Source organism: Callospermophilus lateralis, chromosome 3 (assembly GCF_048772815.1).
Source record: "Callospermophilus lateralis isolate mCalLat2 chromosome 3, mCalLat2.hap1, whole genome shotgun sequence".
Lineage (NCBI taxonomy): Eukaryota > Metazoa > Chordata > Mammalia > Rodentia > Sciuridae > Callospermophilus > Callospermophilus lateralis.
The window spans coordinates 178,752,125-178,779,803 of record NC_135307.1 but is presented as its reverse complement, the minus strand read 5'-3'; the positions used below and the strand labels follow the sequence as shown (position 1 = coordinate 178,779,803).

The following is a 27,679-nucleotide window of genomic DNA, read 5'->3' as shown; positions in this document are numbered from 1 at the left end:
GCTGACACCACCTGTGTCTGTCCCTGGTCCCTCTGCAGCAGGTCTGCGCCGGGAGGTGCCCCATGGGTTCCCCATGCCCATGGAGCCCCGCCCCCGAGAATCTGAGCAGGATGACCTGGAGTGGCCACCTGCAGAGACCAGCCAAACTCCTCTCCCACAGGCTCTCTGGCTGCAGGGCCCCTAGGCCTGTGTGTGGCTGGAGAGCCAGGGACTGGAATGAGAGCAAGACAGAGCGTGGTGGCTGTGAGGGCGGGGACCGCATGTGTCGCGTGTGGGCGCAGGCACCTGCATGCCCACCTGTGCCACCCACGTGTGTGTGAGGATGTGACTTGGGAAGCAGACCCGGGGACGAAGACGCAGATGCCCGTGGTTTATCTGGGAGGCCACTGAAGACAGGCCAGTGGCAGGAGGGGACTCCAGTAGCAGCTGGTGAGGGAGTAAGAGGACAGAGGGGGAACTGATAGCAGGGGAGGAGGGACAGCGGGGAGGGGCGGCGGGTGGGGGTGGCTGCGCCAGTCGCACTGGGGCACCTTTGCAGAAGCACAGACACTCTTAGATAGAGGGACCTGAGGTGTTCCCCTCCAGCCCTGCCAGCCCCCCGTGTGGGCTGCTCCTAGTGCTGGCTGCCAGCAGGCTCTGCCAACAGTCCAGAGGGACCCCCAGGCAGTCACAGCAGTGGGCAGGTGTGTGTGAGGTGGCCCAGGGTCTGCTGTGGTGGGGATGCACGTGGAGACAGGGGGTGGGCAGTGACGGAGGTGGGCATGGGTGCTGGAGCTTGAACTTGGGAGGGGACTCTGCGACTGCAGAGTCCTTTACAAAATAGCTGCCTGTGACCTGGACCAGCCGCTGTCCCTCTGGCCTGGTGTCCTGTCCAGCACTGAGGGGGGGCCTCTGTGCTCTCTGGAGGACCCTTCCCCTGTGGCCTCTGGGGGCTCAGCCCAGGTCTCCTCCTGCCCCCTCCTAACCGGCCGCCCCCACACTGGACCCCTGTGAGTGCCAGGGGCTGGGGTAGCAGAGAGGCGCACAGCTGGATGCCGTGGAAGGTGACAGGCGGCCCTGGGTCCCTCCAGGAGGTGGGGGCAGCGGACACGGCCCAGGGTCTGGGTGGGCCCCAGTGCCCAGCGGCCCAGGACGTTACCTGGTTGGAGGCCCAGGCCTGCTTGTCGGCCCAGTCCCGGGGGCTCCGCACGTACCACCACTGGATCTCCAGCGAGTAGGACGGGGAGCCGCTCCCGCGGAAGGAGCAGGCCATCTCCACGTCCTCGCCCGTCCGCGCTGTCATGTCGTGGGGCGTCTCTGTGAACAGGGCTGTGCGAGAAACGGGGGAGGAGTGGCCGCTCAGGAACCCACAGTGCCACCAGGGCTGCAGGGGGGTCTGGTAGGCGTGGCCGGCCTCAGGTGTGGCACCTGGCGAGGCCACTGGGGCGGGCAGAGCGTTCAGTGCCGGCAAGGGATGGGGTGAAGGGGAGATCTCAGGCCCTGGATGCCACACTGTGACCTGGGCCTCTCCCCGGAGCCCGGGTGTCGTGCAGGATGGGGGCAGGGGCTGCACGGGACGTGGTGAGCAAGGAGGCCAGGAGGCCCGGAGGCTGCCTCCCCAGCTTCCCTCTGGAGCCGCTCCCAGCCCCCGTCAGTCATGTTCAGCCCCAAGTTGGCCCTTCGAGAGGCCGGCTCTGGGCAGGACCCCTACCACCCCTCTGTGTTCACTCTGTCACCAGCGGTGGCAGCTCCCCGGGCTGCACGGTCCCTGGCACAGAGTAGCCACTCTGCCTGTGTTGGAGAGAGGTCCTTCTCCCTCCTCTGGGGGCACCTGGGGTGCCATGGGAGACACCCCTGCCGCCCGCAGTCCCCCCACCAGCTCCCAGGGCCCGCAGCTGGCCCAGGCACCAGGCGGAGGAGAAGGCAAATCCCCTGCGTGTGGCCCCGCTTGTCCCCGCCATATGCCTCTCATCTCCCCAAACAAATACTGTCCTGAGGGGTGATTAGAATTCTTTCCCCTTCTCGGGAGAGATCATCCCATCCTCGGAGGCGCCCGGGAAGGTGACGTCGTCAGCAGCCCCCTGCGCCCTCCCCGTCGGACTCCCAGCCGGGCCCCACGGCCCTCCACTGCCTCCAGGAGGAGGGCGTCCTGGGCTGGGAGGGAGGGGCTCCCGGATTCCAGCCTCCGCTCTGGGGCCACCCACCTTGTCCCCCCCAGAACTACGGGGCTCTGGATGACCTGGGCTGACGGGGGCGCCCTCGGGAGGCTTCCTGAGCAGTGGGTGGGGTCTCGCCTGAGAGCAAGCCTGGCCTCTGGGCAGAGGGCTCTGCATCTGCAGGGCCTGGCCACAGGGTGAGCAGAGCTGCTCGGTAAGTGGCCTGCGTTTCCGGGCACAGTGTGGGGGGGGACATCAAGCCTGAAGGTGGACGCCTGCGCCCCCCACCCCAGGGGACAACCAGCTCCCAGGCCTGGACTCGGCTCCAGGACAGAGCCCCTCCTACCACCCGGGCGGCCCTGGCCCTGGGTTTGACCCCAGTACAGGGGCCACGGGGAGCCGCAGGGAGTCCCTCCCCAGCCCCGCCCTGGCCATCACACCCATGGCCACTCCCCCCAGGGCCACAAACCCGGGCTCCCTCCCTGCCTCCTCCCCTTATGTCCCAGGTTTGGTCTCCAGCGAACCCTGTGGCTTTGCCCCCTGCCCGCCCCAAAGGTGTTTTGGCAAAACACAATCAGCCCCTGAGCCGCTCTACTCCCAGCTCTCCCATGGTATCCTCCTCCCCAGGTAAAGCCCCGTCCTCACCGTGGCCGCGGAGGCCCTCGGGTTGGGCTCCTCTCTGGTGTGACTACTCCATCCCTCTCCAATCTAGTCCCAACTCAGTGGTTTCCTTGCTGCTCCTGAGCACTGCCATGGAGATCCTACCTCAGGACTTTGGCTGATCCCCCGCTGCTGCAACACTCTTCCCCTAGATTCCCACGTGGCTCCCTCCTTCCTCTGCGTCAGAACTCTGCTCATCTCCTCCGGGAGGCCTACCCTGACCACCTCATCTACAACGGCATCTCTCGCCCCAGCGCAGCACTTTAAATCATCCTGCCCTTCCAACACCATCAGTGCTGGCCAGGAGGGAAATGGTCTGTATCTGAACTCAAATAGCTACCAGCCACATATGTCTACTGAGCACTTGAACTGTAGCACCAGCCGGGTAATCCTAGAAACTCAGGAGGCTGAGGAAGGAGGATTGCAAGTTGAAGGCCAGCCTTAACAATTTAGTGAGACCCTGCTCAAAATAAAAAATTAAAAAAAAAAAAAAAACGACTAGGGATGTAGCTCAGAGCTCAAGCACCCTTGGGTTCAATACCCAGTAGAAATAAAGAAAGAAGAAAGGAAGAAAGAAAGAGAGGTGGGTAGCCAGTTGGTGTGAGTGAGGACCTGAATTTTATTTTATTTGATTGAAATCAATTAAACTTCAATGCAAATAGCCACTCAGAGGGCGTGGCTACTGTGCTGGACAGGACAGCTAATAGCTTAGTTCACTTATGGTTTTACCTGCCCGCCCTTCCAGGAGGCAGTAGCGCTTGTCTTGCCTGCGGATCTACCTCTATTTACAAGGAAAGTGCCTGGCACATAGTAGGTGCTCAGTGGATGCTTTGGGATGAAGGGATGAATGGCGGGCATGGCTGGGCGGAGAGGGGCAGCAGGTCCAGAGCTGGCCGCGTGCTGGGCGTCCTGGGCCAGCCTTCTCTGGAGCCCCACCTGTACCTGGGGCCACAGAGCACCTGGGGCCAGGAGTGAGCCCTTGCCCTGGCCTTGGGACAGTCTGCCATGACCCTGGCCCCTCTCCCCAGCGCTTTGCAAACGTGAGGAGGAGAGTGGCGAGGCCCCCAGCTAGATCTGAGGTGGCCAGGAGTGTGACCCTGGCTGGCAGAGACAGGAGGGACATGGCTGTGACGTCCTCCTGAGCCACAGAAATCAGAAAATACCACGGTTCCCCTCCCACGGGGGGAAGAGGGGCTGGAGCTCAGCTCAGGATCCCAGGCCGGTGAGGTGGCCAAGGTGCTTCAGGAAGTGGGAGAGCCGGGGAGCCCCGCAGGCAGGACGGTGCCACTCACTGGCGCGAGTCTCAGGACTGACTGAAAACCCTGACAGGCCCACGGGTTCCTTGCACTACCTCAGAAAGCAAGGCTCAGAGAGGGCAGTGTCTGCCCTGGAGTCACTCAGCATCCCGGGGTTAAGAGGCTGGCCCTGGGCTCAGAGTTTTTGCCAGGTCCTCTCCCTGGAAACAGCCCCAAGCCCTGCAGCCTGGGGTGGACAGGACAGGACAGCTGCTTCTTCACCTGAACCCGGCAATGGCCATCGAGGGCCGCGCTGCCCAGCGGAAACAGAATGGGAGTCCCCCAGGAGACACAGAGGGAGCAGTCCCTTTCTAGTCGTCACAAAGAGAAAAAGTTAAAAAAAAAAAAAGGGAAATTAATTTTAATAATGTATTTTATTTAACCTGAGTTATCAAAAAATTATTATTTTAACATGTAATAAAAATTACTAATGAGACATTTTACATCCTTTTCTCGTGCTAAGTCACGAAAGTGGAGAGTCTTCCCCGCTCCCCGCACATCTCCATTTGGACCCGCCACCTTCCCGGTGCTCGGGGCTGGACCTGCAGACGTCCCAGCAGACGGTCAGCAGCACCAGCCCCAGTGGCCTCCCGAGCGCCAGGGCTCAGAGGGGACAGCGGCTCAGAGGGGACAGCCTGCCCAGCACCAGGCAGCAACCTCATCACAGTCACAGCGGAGGGGACTCAACCCCAGGCCCCCCACTCCAGCCTTGCTTCCCCAGGGCTCTTGGGGCTCTTCTGCAGCGGAGCAGCCCTTCACCTTGCTGAGTGACAGCTGCTGGGCACCGCAGCCGCGGAGTCTGTTCCACTGCCCGCTAAGGCCGGGCATCGGGGCCATTTCACCCAGCCAGGGGCTACCGGGGGGCTTCCCGGAGGAGCCGTGACCCTGCCGTGACCCACTGGGCAGGTGGCCACAGCAGGGAGCAGGCTCCTGGGCCTCGTGGGAGCCAGGCTGCAGGTACAGCCACCAGCTGTCCCACCCACTGGGCTACCCTGGCCCTAGAGTCTCCCAGTGCCCCCTGACCTTGCCAGGAGCACCCAGGTGGGGTGGGGTGGACCCTGAGAATCCCCTGGGCTCCAACCTGGTGGCCAAGGGGACACTGTGTCTGCAGGGAAGCCGGGTTGCTGGCCATTGGTTGCGTGCAGGGACATAGGGAGCCCTGGACAGGGGACAGGGATACAGGATGGAGCCAGGGAGCCCTGCAGGCAGGACAGGGGTCCCGACGACCATTAATGATGCCGACGGCGAGGCTGTGGCAATAATAATAATCTTGAAGAAATATAAGCCACTTGTTTTGCACCAGCCACAGCGCCAGGCTCTTACACAGATTCCCTCCTGCCCCCAGCATGGCACTCAATAGGGTGTGGTCCTTATTATCTCTGAATTAGATGGGGAAGCCAAGGCTCAGAGAGGTTTAGTGACTTGCCCAAAGCCACAGAGCAAGTGAGTGGTTAAATGAACCCAGACAGGGAACCTGTAACCTCCAGACCTTTCTCAAGACCCCTTCCCCTTCTTCCCTCCAGCCACCCAGACCCCCAGCCCCACAGCAGCATCAGAGCCAAGCTGGGGACACAAAAAATCCTCTCCCTGCCAGATCCCCAGGCGTCTCCGGGCCCAGGGGCTGCTGTGGTTATGGATATGGGAGAAGGAGGGGGTTGTGCCCTCCAGCCTCAGGGCCTGCCCAGCCCCAGGAGCTCTCTGGGAGGACAAATTAGGATCCTGCAGGGGAGGAGCAAGGAGCTTGAGTGGCCGCAACCTCTCCTTCCCGCGAAGTGCGCATCCACCCTGGTGGACAGGACAGTGCGGCGGCAGGACCGGCTCAGCTCAGGCCTGAGCAAGGGCTTTGGCTGCTGCGCCAGGCAGGAGACACCTGGGGACCTGGCTGGCCCTTCAACCCCAGCGCCCTGGGGCCTTCCCGACCTCCCAGGCCCTCGTCCACACCAACAGGGAGGGCTCGGCTCTCAGCTCAGTCCTGTCCCCAGGAAGGGGTGTGACGGGGGCGGCCCTTTGCCTCTCTGAGCCTCTGTTTCTTTATCTGAGAAATGGGAGAATGAGAGGCTGATGAGAAACAGACACAAGGTGACACGTGCCTCGTGCCTAGCATGCAGTAGGTGCTCAATAAATAACACTCTCTCATCTTCTCACTCCAAAATTCCTACATATCCAGAAAGAGCTTGTTTTGTTTGTTCGCTTGTTTTGGGTTCCGGGGGTTGAACCTAGGGGTGCGTTCCCACTGAGCCACGTCCCCAGCTCTTTTTACTTTTTATTTTGAGTCAGGGTCTCCCTAAATTGCTGAGACTGGCCTCTAACTTCGATCCTCCTGCTTCAGCCTCCTGAGTCACTGGGATGACAGGTGTGCACCACCATGGCTGCTTTCCAGAAAGATCTTTAAAGATGCTTCCTTTTTGCTTCAGCAGATGGTACGGTGGCACAGCATCTGTATATCCCCGGGCCAGGGACCTCTCCCACGTAGCTCCATCTTCCTCTCCAGCTGCCTTTGCTCTACTGCCTCCACCTCCCAGAAGCCTCTGGACTCCTGCAGGCCCAGGGCATTTGTCCCCGTGGGCAGCTGCAGCCTGGCCCCCGGGCTCACTCCACCTCTGCTGAGATTCCCATCCCAGACGCCCTGGTCAGCCCCACATCTCCTCTCTGCCTCTGCCCGGCCCTCCCTGTCCTGCTCTTGGGGTCTTGGTGTGAGGCCCCCTGGGGCCTGCAAAGGACGGTCCCCAGACAGCCAGCAGCTCTGCGGAGAAGAGGCGGGCTCCCGGGGATGTTGGGGACAAGGCAGATCCTTTTCCAGAAAACTAAGACAGAGGAGGGGTCCAGCAAGAGAAGAGTGTGGCCTGCGGCCTCGGTCGCCCCTCGGTCCTCTCCCTGGCCACACTGAGATGCTCCGGCACCACATCTCCAGGACGGACGGACTCACAGGGTCCAGTCCACCCCCAGCGCAGCCCCAGAGGAGGGCGATTCTGACCTGAGCCACCCCAGGGCGCCCTGAGGACCCGAGGCCAAGGGACGTGAGCCAGCAAAAGAGGTCCCCAGCACGGTCAAAGCAGGAGGCGGGGTGGGGGGGGGACACCAGGGCTGGGGACAGCTTCCCTCTGGGGTGACACAGGTCCTGGCGATGGCAGCAGAGCCACCGTCTGCACCTGTCACCACCAAACACGACGCCTAAAGACCGTGAAAATGGGGCGGGGAGGCGGCTAGGGGTAGCCACTTGCCGGGCATTCGTGAGGGACATGGTGAAAACGTGATCCCAGAGACCGGGAGGCTGAGGCAGAAGGACCACAGGTTCAAGGCCAGCCTCAGCAATTCAGGGAGACCCTGTCTCAAAGTAAAAAAATGAAAAGTGCTGGGTCTGTAGCTCAGTGGTGGAGCTCCCCGGGTTCCAGCTCCAGTGCCCCCAGAAGAAAAAGAAGAAAAGGTGAAAATGCTAGACTCTGTTATGCATATTTTTAAATTCATTCTAATTAGTTACACATGGCAGTAGAATGCTCTTTGATACATTAGATATAAGTGGAGCATGATTTCTCATTCTTTTGGTTGTCCATGATGTAGAATCCCACTGGTCACACTGAGTTATATGTGCACATAGGGTAATAGTGTCTGACCCATTCCACTGTCCTTCCTTCCCCTCCCCTTTACTCCCCCTCCCCTTCACTCCCCCTCCCCTTCACTCCCCCCTCCCCTTCACTCCCCCCTCCCCTTCACTCCCCTCTCCCCATTCACTCCCCTCTCCCCCTTCACTCCCCCCTCCCTCTTCACTCCCCTCTACCTAATCTAAAGTGACTCCTTCTTCCCGAGACCCTCCCCCTTATTGTGAATTAGCATCCACATATCAGAGAAAACATTTGGCTTTTGGGGATTGGCTTATTTTTTTTTTACAACATCTTTATTTTATTTTATGTGGTGCTGAGCATCGAACCCAGCACCCCACACATGCCAGGCGAGCGCGCCACCGCTTCAGCCACATCCCCAGCCCCTGGGATTGGCTTATTTTGAATGGATTAAAAAAATGTGATATAGGACTGGGGCTGTAGCTCAGTGGTAGAGCCCCTGCCTCGCATGTGTGAGACACTGGGTTCAATCCTCAGCACCACATAAAAATAAATAAAGATATGTGTCCATCTACAACTAAAAAAATATTTTTTTAAATGTGAGATATATATATATGATGGAATATTACTCAGCCTTAAAGAAGAATGAAGTCATGGCATTTGCTGGTAAATGGATGGAGCTGGAGAACATCATGTGAAGCGAAATAAGCCCATTTTAGCACTACTTTTAAAAAGGCCCCAGGGGCTCCCCTGGGCCAGAAGTGGGGTTTCCATACAACAATGTAACAGTTTCCTGACTTGTGTTTGGACCCCCCCCCCCCACTCTCTGCACTTCCCTTAAGCCTGTGTTCAAACACGTCCTCCTGGCGAGGTCCTCCCTGTGCCCACTTTCTGTTCCCTTTGCCCTGACCTGTGTTTTTCTTACCCTTCACACCCACCTGCTCTGTTGTGCTTATTTATCTCATTTCTGTCTGTCCTTAAGCGCCCGCTCCTTAAGGACTGTGGACTTGGGTCTGTTTACAGCTGAAACAATGCCAGGTACATAGTAGGTGCTCAGTGAACACAGGGAGCAGGTCCAGCGGCCGGACGGGGAAGGACCCCATTTCCCCTCTCTGGGCTGCCTAGGGGCCTCTGGAAACCCCTCACTTGGGCCCAGCTGGGAAACTGCTGGCTCTCGGGGTCACGGTCAGTCTCCCAGGCTGGGCATGCAAAGCCTGCGGGCCCTGGCTGTGCCGGACTTCCCTCGGTGGCCACTCTGGCACTCAGCCAGAGCCAAGATGGGGGAGCTCAGGAAGGTGTTGGGACTTGAGATGGGCAGGCCAACGTGGAGAAGCTAGAGCGTCCCTCTTTTTCTGGTTCTGGGGACTGAACCTAGGGCTCATGATCACTGAGCCACATCCCAAGTGCCGCTCCCCATTTTTGAGACAGGATCCTGCTGAGTTGCTGAGGGTGGCCTCAAAACTTGCAATCCTCCTGCCTCGGCCTACTTCCGGAGTCACTAGGATCACAGGGACGCACCAACCACACCCAGCAGCTCTCTTCCTGTTGAAGAGGAAGTCGTTTGGAAAAACGCTTGAGGAACCTCCGTGTGCCCTGGCAGGAGGAAGCCCGGCCTGCAACAGGAGCTGGGCCCCCCTGCTGCAAGTAGTGAAGGCTTAACCCCGGGACCTCCCCTCCCCCAGGCTCCCCAAGGTGTCCCCGCCCTTGCCCAGTCGGGAAGGCTCTGGGAGGAGGGAACACCTTGGAGGCTGGCTGGGCTTGATGGTGGGGAGACAGAAGAGGAAAGGGTGCCGGAGAGAGGGCTTCCTAAACCAGCCTCTGGGGACCACCTCCACCGGTTCCACAGGCTCCCTAGACCACCTGCACTAGTATTTGCTTAATATTTATTTTCAAAGCATCTTTCCCTTTTTACTTAAATAAATTCAGCTGAAAAGGAGGCTTTTATTACGGCCATAAACCGAAAATCAGCATCACTTGCCATAAACAGAGGGCGACTGTAAAAATCAACACTATGACAACCAAACGGCATTCGTGAATCCCAGCCAGGGAAGGAGGCCCGCGGAGGCCCTGGGCCTCCACCTCAACTTTTCCCATTAACAAGGGCTATTGGCAAAGATGCGGTGTTAGGTTCAGAGCCAGCCCCGAGCAGAGACTTTCTTTTTGATCCAAAGGGGCCTGGGATGCAGGTCCTGTTGATGTGTGGACGCCAGCCGGCTCCCATCACCCTCCCAGCCTGGCCACCCCTGGCCACCAGCCCCACCACCATGCATCCCCAGTTCCCACCTCCAAGGCCCCGCCCACTCTGGACCAGACACCCAGAGGCCTCCTGAGTCCTGCTGACCCTTCTTGTCTGTGTCCCCTTAGTGCCCCTAACCTGCACGGGTGAGGCCAAGCCTCCATGAAGGAACAGAGCAGCTCAAATGGATACCTCAGAAGTGAAGTGGGGCCAGACCCCCCTCCTCTGCAGTCTGAATGGTCAAACCAAGGACCCCACTTTTTTTTTTTTTTGGCCCTGGGGATCAAACACAGGACCACTTTACCATGAGCTACATCCCTAGCCCTTTTTGGTTTTTTATTTTGAGACAGGGTCTCACGACGTTGCTGAGATTGGCCTCCAACTTGTGATCCTCCTGCCTCAGCCTCCCAAGTTGCTGGGATTACAGGCGGGCACCACTATGCCTGGCTCACGGAAGTCACTTCTAGAGAAATCAGGCTTCACTCCAGAAAAATGGAGAAAGAAGGCTGTGTGTGTATTAGAACAAATGTGGAAATATTATGGAGCAGAAGACAGAATTCATGAATTTTGAACGAACTGGGATACATCAAAGAAAGGCTGCCCCTGGGGGGAGCTGTTTGCTCTCCTGCGTAGGCCAACAGACCAGGTGAGGGCTTCCTGTCCCTCCAGTCCAGGGCCCTGTGCCTCTCTGCAGCCTCCTGCTCCTCAGAAGCGTACCCCACGACCCCCAACACACATCCCCATCTGTGAACAGGAAAAGGGACCAGGAGGAAGGCAAGAGGCTGGGGAAGGGGAGCCCAGGCTGCGCAGGTGAGGACACAAGCTACCACTCTCCCCAGACTTGCTGTGTGGCTTTGTGTGAGCTACTTCACATCTCTGAGCTTGGGTGAGAGGACTGAATGAACTAATGCAGGGGCTGAGGTTGTGGCTCGGGGTAGAGCACTTGCCTATCAGTGTGAGACACTGGGTTCAAGCTCAGCACCGCAAATAAACACATGAATAAAAATAGGGATTTATCCACACTTAAAAAAAGAAAAAGAAAAAGAAATAAACGAACCAATACAGGTGGAGAGGCTGTTGCAGTGAGCAGGACACAGGAGGTCACAAGACCCCACTGTTACCTGGTGGAGCCCGCTGGGGGCTGAGTCCCAGCCACACAAAGCAGGATCCCCAGGCGGGGACCCTGCCAGCCCTGGCCGGTGCCTGCCCAGGACAAACCAAAAGACAGAGCGTTTCTGAGGACGTAACTGGGTGCTACGGGCTGTTGATGCTGAGCCTCGGTGTCCTCACCTGGGAGATGGGGTAAGGGTTGCCCGGCCCCCAAGTCTCGCTGTGGGGGGGGTCCGCGTGGTAATGCCCCCCGGGGCTGCGGGCACAGGCTGTGGTGGTGCAGCGAGTGTCCTCGATTGACTTTTAATTTATTGAAATTTACCAAACTTAAAATCAACCATTTCAAAGGGAACAGTCAGGGACAACGACCCTCTTCATCTAGTCCCCAACATTTCCACCCTAGCAGCAGCCCCCGCCCCTGCAGCCGCCCGGCCGGCCCTGGCCACCTCCCCGCTGTCCTGCAGAGCCCGGCCAGCCCTGGCCACCTCCCCCACTGTCCTGCAGAGCCCGCTGGCCCCGCCACCTCCCCGCTGTCCTGCAGAGCCCGCTTGGCCCCGCTCGGTGGCTCTCCCCGGGGCGGCTCGGGGCGGCGCTGCGTGGATTTTTGTCGAGGGATTTTTTTTTTTTAATGCAGCAGAAGACCCCTCCCCGACCCCCGGCAGCCGAGAAGGGGCAGCTCGGGGTCTCTGCTTCTCACCGGTGACGACGCTGAGCCCCGGGAAGGAGCGGAGCCGCGGGGACCCGCCAGGCGGCCCTGGCCCTGGAGGGCAGCGCGGGCGGCGGGGCGGGCGGCCACAGCTCAGACCGAGGAGACCGCGGTGGAACCACGACCCTGGGGAGACTTAGGGAGAGTGACAATGTCCTGGCACCTGCAGGATCCTGGAGCCGAGCAGGTCCCCGGAGGGACTCCCGCCACCTCTTCCCACCTGTCCAGGCCGGAGCGCCAGGGGGCGGCGGGAGGCCGCGGGCGGCTGAGGCTGGGACTCCTCGACCGACCCCAACCCTGGCGGGCACCATCCCTGAGGGAGGCCCGGGGGAGGGGCGAGTGGGGTGCCCAGGCCGGCACTCCAGCCCAGGGTGCAGGTGGCCCCGGATCCTGAGACACTTCCCAGAGCCAGGAGAGCAGGAGAGCAGGAGAGTGGGAGGCGGGAGAGGCCAGGGAGGCCAGGGAGGCCCAGGGAGGCCAGGGAGGCCCAGGGAGGGCCAGGGAGGGCCAGGGAGGGCCAGGGAGGCCCAGGGAGGGCCAGGCACCGGAAGGGGCAGAAGGCAAGAGGGTGCATGGGAAACGGGGTGCAGGGGCCAGCAGCAGACGGGAGAGGCTAGGAGAGCCTGGGATGCTTCCGGCAGGGGTTCTGGGGTGTCCAGCTGGCTGTGGCCCCACAGGACCTGGCCTGGGTCAGACCTGGTCCCCATCAGGCCCCAGTGCCTGCCCCACTCCCAGCCCCTGCCAGCCCTGCCCGCTGTGTTGGGAAACCCAAGTTGGCATCCTGAAGGGATGGGCTCTGGAGTTGGGCTGACCTGGATCTGAGCCCCATGACACTTCCTCCCAGCCTCGGTTTCCTCATCTGTAAAGTGGGCATTGTGAGGAGCCGATGGGCACATGTGCCTGTAAATACCAGGCCCAGGGCCTCCCAGAGGCATTACCATGCTGGAGATGACCACCTGCGTTTTCAGGGTGGACCTGCTCTAGCTCCTCCCTCTCCAAGCTCCAGCCCCCCTTTTTCATGCTGAGAAGCCTGACCTGGGCCTAGACTTTTTAAACACAAAGACTAGTCTAGCACCAGGGAACCTCAAGCTCAGGGGGTGTGTCCCACCCCCACCCCAGGACCTTTGCACTTACAGTGTTCCCTCTGCAGGGAGGGGCTTTAACATGCCCAGAGGCAGAGAGCCAGAAAGCAGCAGATCTGGGGGGAAGCCTCGGCTGGAGTCCAGTGACCACTGCGGGAACCTTGGGGGACATAAGGCAGCTGCCTGGCCAATCCTGCCCTGCCCTGGAGGCTTCCGTTGGCCTCAGCCCTCCCCGCTCTGCTGGGCCTGCCTGCTAGGAGACCATTAGTGTGGCTTTGTTTTGAGCGCTATTTCCACTACCTTGCGCTCTGGCCGCGGGGCCTCCATTAGGGACCCTTTCCCTGGGCCGATGACAGGCGGCAAACAGCTCCCCAGTGAGCCGGCAGTAATTGCTGCTGCCTCCAAGGCCGGAAATGATTTTTTTAAAACCTCGCAAAGCAAAACAGACACCCTGCCGTCTGCTCGCAGCCCTCCTGCCTCAGCCGGGAACCCAGCCTGGGGATCCCAGAAAAGGGGCTTCAGTCCAGGGCCCCCCAAGCCCGGGAGACACCCTTAACGTGCCAGGCTAAGGGAGGCAGACCCTGGGCTCCAGGCCACCACAGCCCCTGAGCCTCCTCTCCTGCTGTGGAGGGAATGGGTGTCCAGGGGCCGGCTGGGAGGCACCCACAGGGTCCTGGGCCCCGCCGGGGGACGTCAGGGAGCGCACCAGGCCAGGAAAGAGCATGGGGAGGCCTGCGGCCGGGAAGGACCGTGTGGCCAAGGACTGCAAGGAGGCCAGCCTGCTCGCACATGCACACGCCTGCTCGCACACGCGTGCGCACACACACAACCCCCACCCCCTCCCAGCCCACATCTCCACCATCCTGGACTCTGCCGGCCCACGCATCCCAGGAGCCCACAGACTCAGCGAGGCTCCAACCAACCTCCCGGACTTCCCAGCAGGCAGCCTCTCCTCCCGCCTCTCCACCAGCCTCCCCACACAGAAGGCTCCCAGGTGGCCTCTGCCCAGTGGATCAAGACCAAACCCTGCTCTCCAAGCTCCGGCTACAACCTGCCTTTCCAATGAGCACGCAGGACTCCAGGTGAAGCCCCCGTCAGACCCAGCAGCTAGGTGAGGCGCCTCTCCCAGTCCTGGCTGTCCCTGGAAACAAGCCTCCAGGAGTCTGCCTCCCCTAGGAAGTCCTCCCTGACTGCCCCAGGACACCCAGTGACCACCACCCTCTGGAGACCCCCTCCGAATGGCTCAGTGCTGAGCCCCGTCCTTGAGCTTGTCTCTGTTCTCCAGTATCTCCAGGCCCCTGCGAGACTTGCCGGGGAAATGAATGAAGCTCTGTCCCCGAGACTGTCCCCGAGGAGGGCAAGGACTCCTAGTCCCTTTCTGCCACAGACCCGCCCATGTCCAAAGGCCAGACCTGGCACCTCTCTGGGCTTCAGTTTCCTCCCTGGGGAAAGGAAGGCTGCTTCCCCTGGTGACCAGAGGGAGGCTTTGGGGCCCTTGGAAACTATGGGCACAAAGGCACCATGTGACCAGTTGCTTGCATCAGCTTCTCAGAGGATGGTGACCCCTGGAAGCTTCAGGTCTTCCAGCTCTGCCGCTCGGCCACTCCTTCACGGCCTGGCTGACACTTATTGAATGCCTGCCCGGTGGGGGTGTCATTTTGATGTATGGAATATACTTTTGCATAATCCCAGATGTGCCTGAAAGGGGCGTGAGTGTGAGTGTGTAAACAGAGAAGCAGGCGGGCGTGAGAGGGGGTACAGCGGAACAGGGGAGGGGCCAAGACAGAGGGATAGGGACCAGAGGAGGAGAGGATCTGGAGGGAGACTCCGAGGAAAGCGGCCGGGGGACAAGGACTCGGATAGGCAGCAGGCACATGCCCTGCCCGTGGGGGCACTGCCCGCCCTTGGCCACTGGCTCTCCACGGCTCCAGCTCTGGCCTTCCAGGAGCTCCCAGGGCTCCCCTGGCCTCCCAAGGGCCCCAGCGTGGAAGGGAGAGGAGGCTGGCACAGAAGCAAAGGCCGCAAGGCAGAGGGCACCTGCTCAGTCCCTCAGGCTGGGAGGCCAAGTGACCCCCCACCCTCCCAGCTGCCACACACAGTCAGGCACCCAGACTCTGGACACGCCCTGGGACCAGACACCCGCCCACTGCTAGAACACCCGGTCAGGGACACGCAGGTGCCAGCTCGCCCAGGGTCCCCACTCCCCACAGACAGGGCCTGGACTTCAGCCCCAGGGCCCAGACTCTTGGAGACTCTCCCTGTGTCCCGCACCGCCTCTGCGAGGACCCGAGGACCCGCGGCAGCCAGGGCTCGGGAGCGCACCTGCCCACCGCGCTTTGGCAGCCTTGAGCAGGACAGATGACGGGTCGGGCACTCTGGCTCGCGGTCCCACAAGCTGGGCTCGGGCCTGGCTCTGCCACTCAATATCTGTGTGTCCTCGGGTGAGCGTCTCCGAGTCCTGAGTCCTCGCCTGTGAAATGGGAGCGCCCTCCTCAGCGCCGGATGTGGTTAGGGGAGGAGGGAGGGGAGGGGAGGAGGCGGGCCCATGTGCCAGGGAGGGACTCCACCCTCGGTCACACTCCAGACAGCAGGGCAGAAGGCGGGGCTTAGGAGGACACCAAGGGAAGAATTCCAGAGGGTTCAAGGCCCTGAGAGAGGTGGGGACCTGCTGTGTCACCCAGCAAGGGTGGAAGGAGCCTTGTGCCCTCAGAGCTGGAGCAACGGCGGACAGGAGCCACTGGAGACAGAAGGCCCCATCTGGCCAGGTCCCCTGAGGGTGGCATCCTCACTGCTGGGGGCTCCGCCCACCTGGGCCCTTGAGCCAGCACAACCCCTAAATCCCTGTGGGACGTGACTCACCCCCGACTGTGCCCTGGCTTCTCTGCCCACCTCACCGGCCTTTGCTCCTTTAGGATAAGACAGAGAGCCCTCCCTCTACAGCAGCTCTGGCTCACAGCTGCCTGGGGCCAGCTCCACAGCTTCTGTGATGAAGAGCTCACGGCCCGGCACCCTCAGCTCCAGAGGCCAATGCCCTTCTAAGAGTTAACTGTCACTCACCCCTGCTTCTTAAATCTTGCCACAATTCATAATATATATATCAAGGATTGAACCCAGGGGCACTTAAACACTGAGCCACATCCCCAGCCCTTTATGATATTTTATTTAGAGACGGGGTCTCGCTGAGTTGCTTAGGGCCTTGCTAAGTTGCTGCGGCTGGCTTTGAACTCTCGATCCTCCTGCCTCAGCTTCCCGAGCCACTGGGATTACAGATATGTGCCACTGGGCCCAGCCACAATTCATACTTTTGATATTCCTATGGGTTTAGTTGTCTGTCTCCCCCACTAGACTGAGAACTCAAGACAGCAAAAGCCTTATCTCGCTCCTTCACTGATAGTGTTCCCAGACGGGCAGGTGCTCAACTGGTATCTGTTGAATGAATGAGTGAATGAATGACTGAGCTTCCAAACACCGCAACAGTTCTCACTAGGCCAGCGTTCCCAGGATGCAGCACATGGGGAATGAGGGGGGAAGGCGTGGCCTATGGACTAACGTGCCCCCCAAGTCCCGTCATTTACTTGTGGACCCCCCTTGGACATGCTAGGTACCACCTGCGCTATCATGTTCTTAATGTTTTCCTATAAACAAACCCCACTAGTTTCTAATACCCCGTTAGACTCATCCTAAGCAATCACATCTATGAAATCAGTTTTGATGGGCTGGTTATATTTTTCCAACCCCAATAAAATAAATGCCTAACTATTAGACGTAAGAGGTCTGTCTGGCTTCTGCCTAAGATCATCTCTCAGGTAGGGCCCGGTCTTGCTGAGGATCTTGACGAAGGATTTTAACTGGGGTGGGGGAGGTGTGGAGCTGAGGCCCAGAGACCTCCGTGACGGCTTTGAGAAGGAGAGGCGTGGGAGGGGGCCCTGCAGGACCTCCTCACCCCACCTGACTTCTCTGCAGCACTGGGTACCAGAGGGACCCCCTGGGGTGGGCTGTGAATTCCACAGTCACCAAACAGGCCGCGGGGTAGATTTCCTCTCCCAGTGAGACCACCGTCCCTTCTCCTAATGGAAGAGTCTCCTCAGGGTCGGGGAACGAGGGCACAATGCTTGGCCACCTTAGCCCTATGATTGAGGCATTTCACATGCACCCCAGGGGCTGGGCCCTGGGTCCCCCCCCAAGGTCAGATGGAGTCAGCCCTACTCATCACAGGAAGTCCTCGCTGCAGCCAGCAGCCTGGGAGAGGTTCTGACTGCGTGGCGTTTCACTATAAACAGGGATTCCTTATGAAATTAAAATTACTTGAGAGTTTAAAGATGCATGAACTTGGAATCAGCAGAAGTTTCAGAATTCACCCTTCAGACCCTCGACATCCGCTCATTTATTTCCTGCCACCACCCTTGCTGGGCATTGTGCTGGTTCCCCAGGACTTAGGCTACTCTGACTTTGGCTGCCCAGTTGGCTCCAAACTCCCTCTGGAGCTCAGCCCCTTGACTCCTGGCCCTGTCAGCTGCTGGCTTGTTCCTAAGTCCCAAAGGCTCCTTTCTGACCACCCGTCTGCTCCTTTCTGCCGCTCTTCGCATACGCACGTCTTCTCCTTCCAGCTTGGGAAGTAGAGGGCTGTTGTGGCAGAGGGCTATGTGGGCTGCCACTTCCATTGCTGCCCAGCGTCCAGGCGAGGACCACAGAGGTCACTAAGCTTCTTCCGCCACAGGGCCAGGTCTTGAGGCCCAGCCTCATCTCCCACCATGACCAGGCCTCTCCCTCTTCTTTTTTACACTGAACAGCATTATGAACGCAGGGCCTACAGCAAGACTCCTGGGTTCATATCGCACCCCAGCACTTGTCAGGTGTGTGACCTTGAGTCCATTTTCTTCATCTATACACTGGGCCTGGGACTGTCCTCTCTGTTCAGGGTTCTTGAGCCATTAAGCACTGGCAGGACCCTCAACCGACATGTGCTCCCAACCGAGCACTGAATCTCCATTTGCACGGGGTGGATAAGGTGACCCCCAATGCCAAGCAGAACCGCCCAGGAGATTCTGGGTAAATTCCCCGTGCCCTAGGCCTCAGGCCTCCCATCTCAGGACCCTGAGGGGCCTCCATGATTCGGGTGTTCTATCTCCTACCCCAGAGGCTGTGGGCCAGCAGGGACCATTACAGGCTCCCTTTGCCCTCCCTGCTCGTCGGCCATGGGGAACTCTGCCCCCCGCCATCCTTGCTTGTCCCCATATCAAGAAACAGAGTTCCTTGTGCCCTGCTGACCACCTGCAGCTGGCCCTGTTTAGAAAGAGGCCCCGGGAGCTGCTGATGGGCACCGTGTCAGAACCAATTTGTGTGAAGGACCTGGGGAGACTGCTGGTGAGGGCCGGTTCCCCACAGGAGGCCTGGAAACGCGCAGCCCCAGGCACCGTGTTTACGGGAGTAATTGATAGAATAATCACCAACGCCCGGGACGGAGACGAACACATTTTTAACATCATAACTCTGGAAGACAGGACTCAATTTTCTCCATCTTCCAGCCACCAAACTAGCCAGCTTATTGATGGCGAGACACCAACAGTTCGGTGAGGAACGCAAGGAAGCCAGGGTCATTTTTCAGCACACAGGCTGCTTGCCAAATGGCCCGGGCCCCCTCCTCCCCCAGCATCCCGCTGCTCCCTCCTGGCCACAGAGAACCTCAGGCCGGTGAATCACTCAATGGACGAAGCGCCAGGCCTCGCCAGGACCTTTGTCTGCACTGGGTGCATTAATAATTGAAGGTGCTGGCCTGGGTGTGTGTGTGTGAGTGTGTGCACACGCGTGTGTGTGATGGGATGGGAGGTGGCAGTGGGGGGGGGGGGGGCTGCTGCAGGGGGAGGCTTCCCGGGCCTCCTCTCGGGATCCATACACCTACTCCGACTGGACCACTTCTCCCGGTGACAGCAAAGTCCCTAGCACCAGAGGATCGCACCCCTCCACCTCCCAATAGGTATGGGTGAGACTTAAGGCAGGGCTTCCTAATCAGGCTGGAGCTTATTAAAATGCAAATTCCAACGTCCCGTCAATAACCCTTTTGACACTGGCCTTGCGGGGGATCACCATTGTAACAAACTCCCTGGGGGTTTCTAAGGGTCTGCAGAGATCCGCACAAAGACCTGCCTTGTAATCCCAGTGACTTGGGAGGCTGAGGCAGGAGGACAGCAAGTTCAAGGCCAGCCTCAGCAACTTAGTAAAACCCTGTCTCAAAATGAAAAATAGAAAGAGCTGGGAATATAACTCAGCAGTAAAGCACCCCTGGTTTCAATCCCCAGTACCAAAAAATCAAAACAAACAACATAAAAAAGAAAACGTTTTTTAAAAAGAAAGAAAGAAATGAAACCCACCTCGTGGACACCTGCCCTGGATAAAATCTGGAAGACACACTAGACAAGGAGTCCAGGCCGGCAGCCTGTCTTTAAGGTGCACGTGGCCTCAGCAAGATCTGTCACCTTTCTGAGCTGCTGTTGCTTCTTGGTGAAAACTGCCGCTTTGACAGTTCCCCCGGGAGCTGTGGGGGGTGTGCTTGGATTAGGGCTGTGCCGGGAAGAAGTTTGTCACGGGTCTGGGCCAACCTGCCTCCAGGCTGTCCTGGAGAAGGCAGGTCCGGAACCACCAGTCACCTTCCCTCTGACACGGCTCTCCCGCTCTCCATACAGACTCTGTGACCTTGGACAAATCAGTGACCCTCCACCAGCCTCAGTTTCCCCCTGTGTCCACTGTCCTCCAGGCACGACTGCAGCCCGACTGAGTCCACGCTGGCCAGGAGCTCGGTGGCACCTGGCACATAGTGACAAATGCGAGCTCCCTTTCCTCCCACCCCTGCTGTGCTCTTGGCAATGAGCTATCCCTTTCTGATACGGAAAATCAAAACAGCTGCCATTTCCTGAGCACCTACTAGGTGCAGCCCCTGACCATCACTACTGCGCCTCCCAAGTCGACACCTTGAGGACCACACCCCCCTCGTTCCTCCGGCCTTTACACAGCCCTCTTTGAAGGGGGTTGGGTGGAGGTAGGAGGGAGCCGGGAAGCAAAACAGATATCCTTGCTGACCCGCCTGACTGCAGGCTCTCCCCGTGACAAGCCCCAGGGCAGGCGGCGGAAGGCATCTGCCTGGCACCTGGGCTGGGCTCAGGTGGAGTTGGGGCACTGAGCAGCCGACCTAGCGGTGGGGTCCGTGAGCTCCTCTCCAGGAGTCCCTGCTTCCAGCCCCCACCCCAACCCCAGAGAGACACCTTTCCCGACCCGACCACATTTCCCGAATCAGCTGAGGACACATGGAGCCCAGGAATAATGAAACGATCAGGCTCCAATCTGCTAAACAGCAATTTCGGAGCTTTTTCAGCACACACAGCTTTTATCAAATTGGTATTCTCCTCCTGAACACAAATGGCTTATTAGACATGACCCACTTATTCGCTGCGTCTCACTATCATTAATAACAGTTTCTTTTTGTGATTAAGTGAGTGGCTCCAGACCCTTCCTGTGGCGGCGGGTGCTTGGCCCGGCACAGGGGTAGCTGTGAGGGCTCCTCGGCAGCCACTACTTGGTGACTTTGAACCTGGCCATGTCGGGGGAAGGCAGCCTGGCTCCTGCAGAGCCGCCTGGCCTCCTCATTTCTTGAGGGACAGAGGGGGAGTTTCCAGCCGGCCACTCACTTGCCCAGAGATGCACATGGGGCCCGGAGAGAAGCCAGGTTCCAGCCCTCTCCATGGAGCCCGTCCCCTGCTTCCGCCGGACTGCGCAGGATGCCGATGGGAGATTGCAGTTAGGGGGCAGAGCTGTGCCCCCTCACCATACATGGCACCAGGGGGCAGGCAGAGCCTGTCACACAAAGGGCAGAGCCTGCTTCCTTGGGAATGAAAGACCCATGAGTCTGGTGCCCCAAAGACAAGATGACCATGAACCTAGGAGCTCCAGGGCTCATGTCTCCTGGGACTGCAAATTCAGGGAAGTCCTTCCTTGGAAAACCCTCCTAGCAGAAGTTCCAACTGTGCCAAGGAACTGAGCAAGCAAGGAGGGGAGGGGAGGAAGGAATTCCCAGTTCCCCGTCAACGGAAGGGAACCTGACAGGGAGATGAATGTCCTGAAGAAAGCATCCTCTCCGCTTGACAGACCCTGGGGCCTGTCCTGACTCAACCACTCTCTCACTGTGTGACCTTGGGCAATTCCCCTCACCTCTCTGAGCCTCGGTTTTCCCGTCTCTAAGTGGAGATCAAAATAACCTTTCCCTGTTTACCGGGACTCCACCCAGATCAGTAGCAAAAGGTAAGGGGTATGAAGCGGGCATGAACAATACAGAGCAAATTCCATCTAACATGGAGAAGCAGGAGGGTGTGGGGGGTCCTGGTCTCCCCAAAGCAGAGACCCTGAGAATGGCTTTGGAAACCCCTCCCCCTGGAGCAATCCCATTCATGCGTCATGTCCCAGAAAGGCCCTCCCTGGTTATCTATCCGACGCCACAGTCTTCACTCGTCCCCATCAGAGGAGACCACTCGGCTCTCTGACCTCTGTGCAGACCTGCCCCGGCCCCGGGCACACAGTGCCTAGCACTGGTGCTCCAGTCCCCTTGAGAGATGCAGCCCTGCAGGGGAGGGATGGGGAGGAAGAGTCTCCTCTGTGTTCATCCATGTGCCGTCCCCTACACCTGAGCCTGGTTCAGAGGGACAGTGGAGCCCCCAGAGCTGCCTGCCTTAGACCGCCCAACTCTGTTGCCAACTTGGGCTCCTCTGGGGTGAGCAGGAGCTTCTGACACTTGAGCAAGCAGCGCTGGGGACGTCAGCTTGCTCCCAGCTCCCACAGTGGCTGGAGTTGAGGTCTCCCAGTCTCAGACCTCTGGGGCCAGGACTGGGGATGGGGGCACCTTGTGGAAGAATGGCCGGGGGCTTCTGCTGCCCCAGAGACAGACAAAAGCAGCAGGAATTCCCCTCCCACCCCCTGCCTCTGGCTGGAAGCAGCAACCTTAACTACTCCAGTGTCTTCAGGGAGCTATCAGGAGGCTTCATGCCTGAGATGTCACCCACCTGAAGGGGGAGGCTGCCCTCAGACTAGCAGGTCTCAGAAGACCGGTCCCCTAGGTCTATAAGGGGTAGGATGGAGAGGGAGGGGAAGCCTTCAAAGGGGAAAGGCAGGTAGGCAGAGAGGGGTGGGTGGGCAAAGTGCATGAACAAGTGTGTGTGTGTGTGTCCCCGTGTGTCTCCAAGCAGACAGGCAAGAGTTGTGGCCAAGCACCGTGCCCGGGTGCCAGCTGGCAGGGTGTGCGCCCACCGGCGCATTGCCTGATGTGTGTAGTGGGCATAAGTATTTATGAGAGAGGAGGGAGCGGGCGTGCGGAGCCGTGGGAGGGCAGTTGTGGATGTGCTGTGGCTGCGTGTCCGTGGCTGTGAATATCTGTGGGGCCGTGGAGCTGTGTGTATTCGCGTGTGTGTGTGTGTGTGTGTGTGTGTGTGTGTGTGTCGGGGGGCGTTTTCTCCGCGACAGTGGCAGTGGGGGTGCGCTCCGGTTGCCCCCTCCTCCGCAGGGCTGGCCAGGATGCCAGGGCGGGTCCACAGACCCAGCAGGGGGAGCCCTGGGACTCCCGCCACCGCCGGCGCGGGTTCCAGCCCCGGGGCGGCCAAGTTGGAGGCGCGCAGCCCGGGGTGGGGTTTGCTGGGGAAGTCCGTGGGGGCGGCGACCGAACTCACCGTGGCCGGAGACGTGGTTGTCCCAGGGCGCGTGGCCGGCGGGCCGCGTGGCACCGCCGAGTTGCAGGAAAAGTGCCAGGTAGTGGAGGGCGCCCAGCGCCACGGCGAGCGGGGCCCCCATGGTGCGCGCTCGGGCCGGGGGCGCCGCCGCCTCACATCGGGGCTCAGGAGCCCTAGAGCCCGCGCCCGCTGTCCCCTGCCCTGCGCGGCCTGGCTGCTCGGCTCCCGCCGCTGCCCCTGCCAGCTGGCCCGGCCCGGCCCGGGTCCCGGCTCTCGCCCGGCTCTGGCCCAGCCCGGGCTGCGGGTAGCGAGCGCACGCCCAGCCGGCCGCCTCCGACTGCGGGACTCTTGCCTTGCGCGGAAGGCCACTCCGCTCGCGCCGCCGCGCCGCACCCCCTCCTCCCACTCGCTCCCGCCCGCCCCGAGGAGGCGGCGGCGGAGGGATCTGCCGCTTGATTTATCATCAAAGTTTTGCCCAGGCTGGGATTTTTAAAGCGGTACTCTCAGCGCTCCCCCGCCCGGGGGCGGGGGTGGGGGCGCGATCCGGAGGAGGACGCACCCCGGGGACCTGGTTCCCGCAAAGCGTAACACAACGGGATTCAGAAAGGAAAATACTCTCCAGCGGGAGCAGGAGAAAAACCATCCCCTCTGCCGCCAGAGCCGGCGCGCTCAGAGGGATTCCGTAACTTTGCCAGCTCGCTGGGGCCGGGGTCAGGGGCAGACCGGGCTGCAGTGGGCGAGGCAGGACCGAGACCCAGGAGGCCCGGTGACGGCTCTGCCGCGACCTTTGGCTCCGTGTGTGAGCGTGTCCGGATGTCCACCTCTGAATGAACCTCAGGGTCTTCATCTGAGAAATGGGGACAAGCAGAGCTGCCTCCAGGGGTCGGGGGAGGATTTTGGAAATCAGATAAAGCATAATATTGCTTACATGCCACCCCCATAGTTGCCGCTGTTGTTTTGGACTCTGGGACTCAGTTTTCACGTCTACGTAATGGGAGCGAGGCGCAGCTAGCGGTCCCTTCTAGCTTAGAGGTGCTGGGCCGCCTACGCAGTGAATTGGATCTCCCCTTCTGGGTTGTAAGGCTCCCTTCCCTGGACTGAGGAGCCCAGCTGCGGGGTGTGCGTGTGCATCTGGGTCGGGGGATGGAGGTACTCCCATTCCTAAGAGCAGGCAGCCACAGAGATCCCCTGATTCCTTCCTGGTGCTGAGTAAAGACAGACGGGAGAGCGTGTGTCCCTCTTAAAAGGTAAGGAAGCACTTTGAATCAGAGAAGGAGCCTCTCCAAGGTCCCAGGAGAGAGCTGTCGCCGGGCGTCCCTGCCCCTGGCCTTTGCCCTTCCTCAGCGCTCGTGCGCCTGGTTCCAGCATCCTGCCAGAGCCGACGTCTCTGCAGCACGAGGACGGTTCCTCGTCTGGCTCTGTGAGGCGAGAGTTCAGCACCAGGGACAGACTCTCCCAAGTCCCTTCCTTCTCCCGCCGAAGGGCGACCCAGATGGCGGGCCGGTTCTGGGCTCCAGACCACAGGTTGATCCCCGATCGTGCCTCGTGGACAGCGCCCTGAGTTCGAGAACGCGGTTAGAGCCTGCAGGACCCAACGCCCCTCGCCGTCTTTCCTCTGACTTCGCAACCCTCTCTTTCCAATATCATGGTGGACAACACACTTGGCGGGGCCTGTGGTCGCCAGCAGCAATTCAGCTCTTTCAAAATTAAGGACAGCGCCCCTCCAAGAGTCGCGCGCCTAGGAACACTGTTTCAGAACCACGGACAGCTGTCACCGCCTCGGCCGACAGGCTCTCCTTCAGCACCACGGATAGATCCCGCCACTGCCCCCCATTCCTTGGAGGGAGCAGCCGTTTTGTGCCCAGTGACTTCTAGTCGTCTTCTCACAGAGAAGTGGTAGTTCGGTCATCCTGGGTTGGACAGGCGCCTTGGACTCTACAAAGTGCTCATTCATTCGCTTGAACTTTCCTGTCACTCATTGTAAAGATGAGGAAACCGAGAATCTTCAAGACCACCTCGTAGTGCCAAGACTGACACCCAGCCCCAGGCCTCTCCAGGAGCCTGGTGACAACTGGGCTTGAAACCCAGGGCTTAGTCTTCTACTTTGGGCCTGCAGGGGGAGAAGGTCAGGGTCAACAGCACTGCTGCTTTGCTCTTGACCTAGTGGACGACCTCCAGGGATCTCTCTCTCCTCTGAGTCTAGGACAAAGTTAAACATTGTGGCCTCTAAGGTGCCTTCAAGGACAAACTTGGAGGGACTATATGACTTTGGGAAGGCTGTGATGTAATGGCTCTTTCCCCTGCCAGCCATGTTTGTTTGTGAGATGGTGACCTCTCTGGTTTGTGTGCAGTCTCAGCCTCACCTCTTGTTCAGCCCTGGGCTCCGGGCTCTGCTCCTTCCTTCAGCATGATTATCTTCAGTATGTCCTTCCCTTCTCATTGCTCCTCCTGTGAGGGCCTCCCCCCGGCTAGCTGCCTCTCCCTTTGGCAAAGCTCCATCCATCCTGAGTCCCACACAGAAGAAATGTCTGCTGCCTTCTTCCCGGTCCCAAGCCTCTGTTCCATCGCTGCGAACCCAGCAGCATGTTAAGAACTTTAATTATCCCACTTAATCCTCAGAACAATTAGGCCACATGGAGTAGGACATGTTGTCATAGGTGTGATCTCTAGAGCCTTACTCTGAGTTCCGAATGCTGCTGTTACCCTAGACATTAAGGTAACACAGCATAAGGTAGCACTTACTAGCTGTGTTACCTTAGAAAATTTGCTTGGGCTTTCTGTGTCTCAATTTCCTCATCTGTAAAATAAGAATAACAATACCACCTTCACAAGATTATTGTGAGGATTAAATGAGTGGCTACATGGAAAGCACTTAGAACAGTTCCTGGCCCATGGCAAATCCACGATGTCCTCATAATCTACAGATAAGGAAATAGAAGCTCAGAAAGGATGTATCTTGCCCAAAGTAAGGCAGTGATAAGGCAATGATGTTTTAGATGTTCCAGAGCCCATGTTATCAGGCCTAATAGCTGAGTACCTCTTATTCATGCCCCTTCCCTTAGTAGCTTAGACAAGTAAGACCCAGAGAGGGTGAGGGACCTCCTCAGAGTCACACAGCCAACCATACCAGAACTAGACCCACGTTCTCTGTCTCTGATCTAGGGTTCTCATAATACCATACGGTACCATTTGTATTTTCTACAGCATCATCTAACCTGCAATTTACAGTTTACAAATCACACTCACATCCACGATCCCACATAATGCACACAACAACCCTTGAGGCCAATATTATTGCCTTCCTTGTTTTAGAGGTAAGGAAAGGGAAGCTCAGGAGAGGAGGCAACCTGCGCAAGGTTCCACAGCAGGGTGGCGCATCTTCACGCCGTGCTCCTAGCCTGGGTAATCCTCTCATCCAAATGCAAGCTGCAGACACCGTGGAAAGTTGAGAGTCGTGGATGCGGAAGGTAACCAGGGGCTGTCCCAGGAAACTGTGGGTGGGAATTCATGGGGGTGGCTGCCTCTAATCCCTCGGGAATGCTCTGGGAGAGAGTAAGCCTCCTGTCCCTGGAGGCAACTCACAAGCATCCAGCGGTCACATGGATGCCACGAGGCGAATATCAGGGCTGTTCCCTTACACAAATGAGGCTCTGAGGGCGACACCAAGTCATGTATTTCAGCTGGCGAAGATGATAATTCCAAGTTGTCCCAAGCAGGGGCTCTTGCCAGGGTCCTTACTTTTGAGCCCAGCTCCCTGAAGAGTCCCCACCCTCCCGTTGACTCTGGGAGGCCGCCCCTCCCTCCCCTCCTTGAGAGGTGTCATTTGAGCCCTGTGACTGTGTCAGTGGTAACAGCCGTAAGATTTGTCCTTTTAATCCAGAATCAATAACAAATTTCATTTAAAAATAAATTAAACCAGGCATTGGAAATCATTCACCGTGTGGGCCCGGGCCCTATAGAGCACCGTCTAAATGGCTTCCTTTCTATCATCTATCAATGCCAGGAGGGGGAAACACCTAAGCTGCCTGATTCATGGAGAAACTACTTAAATGTATCAGCCCCTAACAATGAGCAATGGAAGCCCAGAGTCGCACCTTTTAACACACCAATCACATGTGGAGCGAGGCTTCATGAGAGCTTATCGGGGATCCCATGGTCACTGGCTTCGAGGGAGCCCATTTATAAGGGGGAACAATGGCTTTAGTATGTAGCTGCCTAATTTCCAGAATGCATTACTGAGCTCCGAGGAGTAATGGAATTCTATTAAAGTCTTATCTGCCACAGGAGGGTATGAAACCGGCAGGGAGATCCAGACTTGGCACAGACAGGCCCAGAGAGCACCAGGGCTGACCCCAGAAGGTGGGGGAACAAGCCCAGAGGGAGTGGGGGGCAGGCAGGGCCCCGGATGTGTGAAAATATGTGCATTAATAGGGCTCTGGTTTCCAACGATTACGTTTACATCAGCGAATAAAACCTGGCAGTAAAACATCAGAACTGCATCTCAGACAGCATTCCCTTTTACAGCCTGGTGTATGTCACTCATTATAACAGGAGGCAGGGAGCGCGGGGTGTCCCCGTTTCTCCCCCTTTAATTAAATTTCCTAAATTACTGCCCAAGATTTGGATAAAGCAAAAGACTCACAGCTCCACTGATCGTCATCGAGGCTCCCCGGCCCCTCACAGTGGTGGCCCTGACTGAACCAGGTTCCAACATTATTAAAGTGAGATACTGTGGGTCTGGCCTGCCTGGGCTCTAGTTGGTAGAAGGAGATTCAGTCTCGGGAGGGACATTGGCCCCAGAACTGGTTTCGCCATCCCCTTTCTATGTGAGCTTGATTTTGAACTTCTCCTTCTCCCCAGACAGTGGTCTTAAGGGGCTGAGAATTGATTTGAGGCTGGACCGATTCTGGGGTACATCTGTGAGAACTTGGGGAGCTCTATAAAAATGATTAATGCCCAGGCCACACCGGAGAGATTGTTTTTTTGGGGGGGTATCCAGGCTTGAACTCAGGGGCACTCAACCACTGGGCCCCCATCCCCAGCCCTATTTTGTATTTTATTTATAGAGAGGATCTCACTGAGTTGCTCAGTGCCTGGCTTTTGCAGAGGCTGGCTTTGAACTCCTGCCTCAGCCTCCTGAGCCACTGGGATTATAGGGGTGTGCCACCCCACCCAGCTCACTCCAGAGATTTTG

The 27,679-nt window shown here is 58.7% G+C and overlaps 1 protein-coding gene across 1 annotated transcript in view; it reads right to left on the bottom strand.

Moving 5' to 3' along the window:
- Positions 1-22,606, bottom strand: part of Vstm2l (V-set and transmembrane domain containing 2 like) — a 29,707-nt gene extending 7,101 nt beyond the window's left edge. Inside the window, exons 1-2 of the mRNA XM_076849082.1 lie at positions 22,486-22,606; positions 1,139-1,308 (exon numbers count right to left, since the gene is read on the bottom strand). Of these exons, the coding sequence (XP_076705197.1) occupies positions 1,139-1,308; positions 22,486-22,606 (291 nt within the window). The remainder of the gene's footprint in view (positions 1-1,138; positions 1,309-22,485) is intronic.
- Between the last annotated feature and the right edge of the window lie 5,073 nt (positions 22,607-27,679).